Raw genomic sequence first — 8,221 nt, 5'->3', positions numbered from 1 at the left:
TTTTTTTTTTTTTTTTTTTTTTTTTGTGTAATTGGTTTGGAATTGTGATCAATACGAAGTTGATAAGATTTAGTCAATGAATTGGACTCATCAGTTTGAATCTGAATCCCATTAAATTCACAATTGGACATCTTTGAATCCAAGAATTTCATCTGTATCTTCTTTTTCATTTTTTCCGCAATTAATTCCAATTTTTGTCAAAGGACTTGAATATTCTAATTCTTAATTTTAAATTTCAACTATATTTTTTGCAATATATTACAAAACGAAAAAAAAAATTAAATTAAATAAAGTTACCTGAATTTGGATCTCTGCTTCGTGAATTAAGAACTAAGGTTTGCAGTGGTCACGATGGGGAAGACGGGCACATGAACAACCCACTCAGCGGCGCCGCCGCCGTGGAGTTACCAACTGAGTAAGTAATGCACGTGCCCTGCTTCTCCATCCTGATCGGCACGCACCTTCCGCCGCCGCTCTCCCTTCCCGAGAGCTACACTTTTTGGATGCAAGTCGCCGGAGCAGGCTGATATGAGTGGCTGCTCCGCTTTATTTCAGCCATATTTATAGCCACAGCGTCTAGTCAGTATGTGGGGTCCGCCGAGGATTTCAATTCAAAATGGCTAGTGATTTGTGAAGCTTTTCGTTTTCCATTCATTATTCGCCAACTTTCTTCCTTTATTTCACAATTACTATTTTCCATTTTATTTTTATAAATATTTAAAAAAAACTATTTTAATTTAATAGAAAAATTATTTAAATGTTAAAAGAAAAAGTCGACGTGTCCTTAACCTTGTTAGCCTGGACCTCTCGAGGAAATGCTACAGTGACCTAGCACCTCCCAGTCCCACACTCACCGTCAAGTCTCTTTCCGTCTATGCACTGCCACGCCACCACTCTCCCATCGTAGTGCTCATCCTCCTCCCGCCTTTCATTTTATCTCCGTCACCGCCTTCTTTCCACGTATTTTATTGGTAAAATTATAAATTTCGTAACACTAAACATTAATTATTATAATTTAATAACATTATTATAAATAACTATAAATTGTGATTTAATTAGAGGCCTAACCATTAAATTATATAATTTTCTACCTTTTAGTCATAAAGGTAAATCATTTTCAACAAAAAGTAATAAAAAAGTAAATAGTAATTTTTATTTACTTATCACTTAAATTAGATGGCAATGCATAAATATTAACTAATATTGGTTTATTTTTGTTGACTCGTAATGGGCCGAGCAATAGATAATCAGTAACCAAGCAGTGTGCCAGTGAGGACGCTGGACCTCCAAAGAAGACGAATTGTGAGATCTCATATCGATTAAAGAGGAGAACGAAACATTTCTTATGAAAGTGTGAAGTTGACAGCGATACACAGGCTAAAACGGACAATATCTGCTAACAGTGGGCTTAGTCTCGAAACTTTTTTTAGGAATAAATTTAAAAAGAGGGTTCTTTTAATTTAGGAGAAATGTTCATATATATCTACATTAAATGAACGATGAATAAATTGATAGATGATGACGACTTTTAAATAATTAAATCTATCATATACATAGATTCATAGGTACCATGACCTTATTCCATGTGTTATTTATGTGTTTCAGGCAATGATGACTTGTTGCATTTTGTGAAACTTTCCGTCCTTATTTTGAATCTAGTCCGCTAAAAAGATTTATACTAATATATAATGCATTATTCAATGAACTGTGTTAATTACTAATTATCATTATTTTCAACGTCTTTTCTCTTTAGACCACTTCCCAACTTTTTATCGTCTTCTCATCTTTTCATTCTAAACCTAGTTAGTTCTTCTCCATAGCTTAGATATCTAGATGCCTTTATTTTTCCATCCTATGTTCTTTCGATATCAAAATAATACGGTTCTTCTTTTGACTTCATTTAATCGAAAGGTTAGTTACGTATTACATCAAGTTTATCTTAGATTCAGCGGATCTAATTTAATTAAAATAAATTATTATTAAATTATAAAATTATTATTAAATTAGAGTGGTGGGGGCAATTTTTAATTGTTTTTTTTTGGACTTTTTTATTTCCTCACTTCATTTAAGCATGTTGGTCTCTTTTTGGATATTTATATTAAAGTCGGTTAATTTGTCTTAATTATAAATCTTCTATTCCATCAAATTAAACCCTAAATAAAATAATAACATAAAGAAATAAAATTTAATATATGCTCATAAGCGAATAATTATTTTTTTAAAAGTTGGGTGTGACAAATGATATATATATATATATATATATTTATTTATTTATTACATTCTTGTACTAAAAAATGGAAAAAGCGGAAGGTGGCTGTTTGGGTGCAGGCGATGTGTAGTGTTTGTAGTGGAATTCCACTGAGACTAAACTGGACAAGGAAAGGGACAAAACCGGAAACCAAACAAAGGGTACCAAAGTGGAGACACTCGTGGTGTGTGTTAATTAATAATTAATTGGGAATTAGAGTCCAAAACTATGCTTAGTTGACATCATTCATATCTCATAAAAGAATTAATTGTTAATTAAGAAATGTCGGAGATCGTAGCTTAGCATCATAATAATCGATAAATTAGTGGTTTTGCTTATAAGTGCGCCAAAATTTTGTTTTGAACTTCTTTCCCTTGATGCCCACACCACTAATTTCACCACTAATTTCACCACTAATTATTAATTTTATTTACTTTAATTTTTATATTCCATTAATTAATGTGCATATTGACTAATAAATTTATAAGATTTTAATAATTTAAACTAGTCAATAATTTTTTTTCACGATAAAAAAAAATAAATTATTTAAAATATTTGTTAAAACCGCTGTAAAAATTCTTTATTTATAATCAAATAAATTACAAACATATAAAAGAGTAATAAATGGAAAGGCACGCAGATACTTATGATAATATATATATATATATATATTTTTTTTTCAAGTGAGTGGCAAGCATGATGTGCAATTTTTGTCTAATCAATTGGAAAAATCGGAATTATTATAAATTTTTTTCTAGGAAAGTGATATATTTTATTTATTTTATTTTTGGAGTAATACGAAGAAACAACGAAAAAGCGTTAAATAGAAATTAAAACTAGTTCGTTCACCGAGGAAGGTGTTGTTCAACCCAGTTTTGAGTCATTTTGGTCGGTCGTGCATGGCTGGTGAGCTCATGTGCTGATGTCTTGCATCATAAGTGAGCGGAGACGTCCCAATGTAGTTGACAGAAAGTTACCGATAGGAAAGTATTTAATTCGAGAGTTCTAAAGAAAGAATTGAGTATCGATTAAGAGGAAGCTCTATAGTATTTGGTTTGAGGGGAGGAATGTTATGAGTAGTCCTATGTTGGTTGAAAAACAGAACAAAGGGTGCACTAATTCATGGTAGTCTCTTAGCTCAGATGAGCTGATTCTTACGAGTTCGAGGACTGATTTGTTAGATTAGGTTCGGTTCGGTCATACCGGGGATGACAGATGGCTGCTGTATTGTTGTTAATGAACTAATAAATTTAATGATGTGGCTGCTATGTAGACATGAATTAGTGCTGACATGGACTTATTTAATCTAAACAAGGGGGGTTCAACAGAAATGGGCCTAACCTCACCACATTGCTTATGTGCAGCAGCCAACGTCCCTTGCCAGAACAGGCCGCGGTGTTCGAGCAATTCACGTACGCCGCTCAGTGTCACCGTCCTATATTTTTTACCGCACGCGATCGTGATCTTGACATGTTCACGACTAACTTTAAGGGGAATTAAGCCCTATATATATTTTTCGCCCCAGCTTTGTGGCTACGTCGGACCTTAAGCAAGGTTTGTCTTTGTCAATCGAACATCGCTTGTGAGGAATCCAAGCTTGTTCTCCCACACACGCCGTCTGGGCGTGCATGTTCAATTGTTTGCGACACATTCGACTTGCCTCTACACTAGGTCAAGTCATTCGACTCGACCTTGCCTCTGTGCGGGTCCAAGGTCTCTCAATACAACGTCGCGTCTCTTCTTGTCATCTCGATCTCAATCGACATGACCCATATGTCTTGACGGCATCTTGATTCTCGGGTGTCGTCGGCCATCATAATTCACTCGATCATGCCATTGAGGATGGGCCCGTGTGTCGCTCATGTCATCGGGACATCCCGAACATCCATCCATCCGAGTTCTATCGAGGCATTGACCCCCCATGCCCATGCCATGTCATTTTAAGATTGTTCTAAGCTAAACACACTTCATTTTAAAGTTTTTATGACCGAATTACTATGCATCTTTTAAGCACTTCTTAACCTTTTTATCCTCGTGATCACTCTCATTTGCAAATGTAATCTAAATTCATTCATATACCTATTTTTACTCAAACGTCACATACACCTATCTTCCGCCTTGGTTTGCTTTCGGACCACATCCTGTTGAGAGAAGTTCCACTCTGATACGAAGGTGTAATTAGTGGGCACGTGATGCTCGAGTAAATGAGAGGTATATGAATAAACTAAGACCACGTTCAAATGATAGTTACTAGCTACTAACAATGTACACTTTTCGGTGACTAAATCATTGAACTTCGACGTTAAAGATGTTAACAGACATGTAACATACCTGAGTTAGCAGACATGGTAACATGATTTTCTCCGAAGAAAATGAAGTGAAACTTCATGTGTCTCGTGATTTTCTATTTTAGAATTAAGCTTTTAAATGAATTGACATAATAATAGAGATTGAATCTGAGTTTGGTGGGAGAATAATATTTGTGCCTTAATACCAATATCAGATTCAAAGAATGTGGAAAGTTTGAGGTTGATGTTGAATTTTCAGTTGGTCAAAAGGTTAAAAAGTCTAGAGAAGGATGGGGAATTTAGAGCTAAACAAGTTTGAATTTTGGGTTGAATTTTGGACTTTGACCACTTGCGTGTTCGAGTTGCCATTTAGCCACCGTCCAAGAAATCACTAGATGTGTCTATTTAACTCGTGAGGTAAGGACCCACTTCGAACGCTAGAAAATACTGCTTTCGAGTCATCGATTTTGAACTCTATTTTTATCGGTGCCAACTCATTGTGTCCTCAGTTCTCACTATTGTAAATACCGAAGAATACAAATTCTCAGTGAGAAAGTCTACTTCTAGTAAATATTGTCCACTCTCACCCGTCTCACCGTTTTAAAATTGCTAAATAAAGGTTTTCACACACTTATAAATAATGTTTTGTTTCTCTTTCCAACCAATCTGAGATCTCACAATCCACCCTTTTTGTCCAGTGTCTATGATATCATTTGTAACAGCTCAAGTCTACCTCTACTAAACATTGTCCGTTTTGGTATATTACGTATCGCTGTCAACTTCATGATTTTTAAACGTGTTTGCCCAACACGTTTGTATGAAATGTTTCGTCCTATAGACACGCAATCTCACATTATTAATTGCAAATTGGCTAAATAATGTCTACAACTTCATAAATTAATGATATCGTCGCATACTTTCTTGTGAAACAGGCATGTTCCGTATATACGTCAGTCTGGCTTTGCTGACTTTTTCCCCGCCCCTCCTTTACAGCTCTCCTTCTGGCTCTCCCCCGTCAGTGACCTTGCCTCACTCACTGCCCAATCACAGGTAGCTATTTTTCGTCTCTTTGTTTCTTATTTTTATAAACTCTCAATATGACAGCCTTGATGCCGACCAACACCCCTTCAATTCCCACAGGGCTGTCTTCCCTCCATTTGCCTCTTGCACCTTTGATCTTTCCCCCCTTTTTTTTTTTAATTTTTTATTTGGTTAAATTAAAATTTATTAAATTTAAAAAAATGTTAGGTCCGTTGGAGACCTTTTGGATATAAAATTAAAAAATATAAAAACTTTATAGTTCGTGACCAATTTGGTAATTTAATATTTTTTTTTCCAATTATTTTACTAAATCATTGGAATGGATAAATGAGGCCCTTCCAATTAAATGCTATAAGTATATAACTTTTTTTACAAGATATTATAATTTGTGAGATTACGTCACCCAATTAATCGACAAGGATCTCCAAGTTCTTGCTGTCCAATCATGCTAGTGACGTGGCTTTTTCTCTGTTTTTTAGTTTGATTTCGTTGCGTACCATAAAAAATTAAATCGGCCGACAAAATTCTCCGCCACCGATTTTCCACTTCTATATTTTTTTTTATATTTTAAAAAAATTAAATCAAGTTTTAAAAATTTAAATAATTATTGAACAAACAACAAATAAAAAAATTAAAATTAAATTAATCCTACTCCCAAGTATAACCAACAGGTATATGGGTGTCTTTTTTTTCCACAAATATCTGGAAATTAAAAAAAAAATTAAATTACAAGCCGATACAATTTCTTGAAGTGGTGATTCCACCGTCAACAACGAGATTATGGCCACTGACGTACTTAGATTCATCGCTGGCAAGATAAAGCGCCGCCTCAGCAATATCCTTAGGCCTCAATGTGGGGCCCTTAAGATTGGCCAAACCCCTAACGAACTCCTCCATTTTGTCCACCTCAGCCGGCGACGGAATCCCGAAGTTCATGCACTCGTCTCCGTCATCCCTCCACGCGTTCACAAGCATCGACGTGGCAACTCCAAACGGCGAAATGCAGTTGACACGTATACCATAACGCCCAAGCTCGCAGGCAGTGTTCTTAGTGAGGCCAACAATGGCATGTTTGGATGCCGTGTAAGCATGTGGACCCATACCTCCTGAAACACCTGCCACGCTAGCAGTCGAGATTATACAGCCAGTAGCTCTGGGAATCATCACACGCGCCGCGTGCTTTATTCCTAACGCGACGCCTTTGACGTTCACACACATCACGCGCTCGAACTCGTCAGGGTCAAAGTCAACGATGCTCTTACGAGTCTTGGATTGGTTACCTAAAACTCCGGCATTGTTGAATAGTATGTCGACTTGGCCGTGACGACACATCGTCGAGTTGATTAGATTCTCCATGTCTTCCTCCAAGCTTACGTCACAGTGGACGAACGACACTGGATTTGGAGAAAGCGTGTCGGCCAAGGCCTCACCGAGGAGATCCTCCACGTCGGCGATCACTACTTTGGCTCCATGTTTGGCGAACAGCCTCACCGTCGCTTCTCCGATTCCCTTTGCGCCGCCCGTCACAATCGCCACCTTTCCCTCCAACCTACAACCAAAACAACAAGCTAAGATACATACATACATAGATACATATATATATATATATATATATTATTTTAATACCTTTTATAGGAAGGGGCAGGGGTGTCCCTTTGCAAGAGATGAATATTGCTTTGAAGCGCTTGCTCGGGCAGCACTTGGGCAGTCATGGCGGGAGAGAGCGATAGAGGACGAAGTGGGGGAGAGAATTGGAAAGGGAATTTATAAGGAGAGGAAATTTATTTTATTTTTAGGTTCATTATTGAAGTTAGGTAGATTGATAAACCAATTTTTTTTTTTTTAATTTGAAAAAAGAAAATAAAGGGTAAGGACTAAACCCGTGCGTGCTCCACGATCTAGGCCACATCAAAATTAATTACATATTATTTAACATATAATTATATATTAATTACTTATTTTTGCCAAATCTAGAAGTGATTTGATATCCCGTAGACTTCATAATCCACCTCACTCCTCCCAACATGGATTTTCTCAATAATTTTAGAATTAATTTACAGCTGTACAATAATTCCAACAAAAAAAAAAAATTGATTAGTTTTAAATTATAAATAAATAAATAAATTAATTAATTAATTATTACAATAAATTGTGTTGTTTAATATTTAGATGAAAATGAGGCCGCCCAGATCTAGATATTAGCTGGTAACGCCACGGTCAACGGAATTGGAAAATGAGCTAACCAAAGGTCTTGGTTTTCCAATATTGCTGCTTTCTTTAAAAATATATAATAAATAATTAGCTATATATTTAATATTTTCGAAATAGATTTACAATAGTAAAATCAGAAAATACTTCCAATATATATATTTTTTAAGAAAATTATAAATTATAAGTCAATTTACATAGGGAATTGAACAGTTGAAAAGGTAAAAGCAGCTAGCAAATGTACTTTCAACGGGAATTCGGTGATATTTTCGTACCTAATATTCCCAAAATCTCCCAATTTTCAGCGTTGAAGATTCGGTTTCACAGAATAATAAATTTTAAATAAATATTTTGTTTATATTTATATTTATGCGAAATTTTCGTCATAATATCATTTGCTTTTTTCCTCAACCCTTCTTTTTTTTTTTTTTTTTTA

The 8,221-nt window shown here is 35.4% G+C and overlaps 1 protein-coding gene across 1 annotated transcript; it reads right to left on the bottom strand.

The window, feature by feature from the left end:
- Nucleotides 1-6,267: 6,267 nt before the first annotated feature.
- On the bottom strand, nucleotides 6,268-7,306 carry LOC111451343 (short-chain dehydrogenase reductase 2a). Its single transcript, XM_023091726.1, has 2 exons — nucleotides 7,204-7,306; nucleotides 6,268-7,126 (listed from the first exon to the last, which is right to left on the bottom strand). The coding sequence occupies exons 1-2, from the start codon at nucleotides 7,287-7,289 to the stop codon at nucleotides 6,304-6,306; spliced, it is 909 nt and encodes a 302-aa protein (XP_022947494.1). The 5' UTR covers nucleotides 7,290-7,306; the 3' UTR covers nucleotides 6,268-6,303.
- Between the last annotated feature and the right edge of the window lie 915 nt (nucleotides 7,307-8,221).

This window comes from Cucurbita moschata, unplaced genomic scaffold, assembly GCF_002738365.1.
Source record: "Cucurbita moschata cultivar Rifu unplaced genomic scaffold, Cmos_1.0 Cmo_Scf00001, whole genome shotgun sequence".
Taxonomy (NCBI): domain Eukaryota; kingdom Viridiplantae; phylum Streptophyta; class Magnoliopsida; order Cucurbitales; family Cucurbitaceae; genus Cucurbita; species Cucurbita moschata.
Note: the sequence above shows the minus strand (reverse complement) of the source record. Positions and strands in the feature narration are given on the sequence as shown.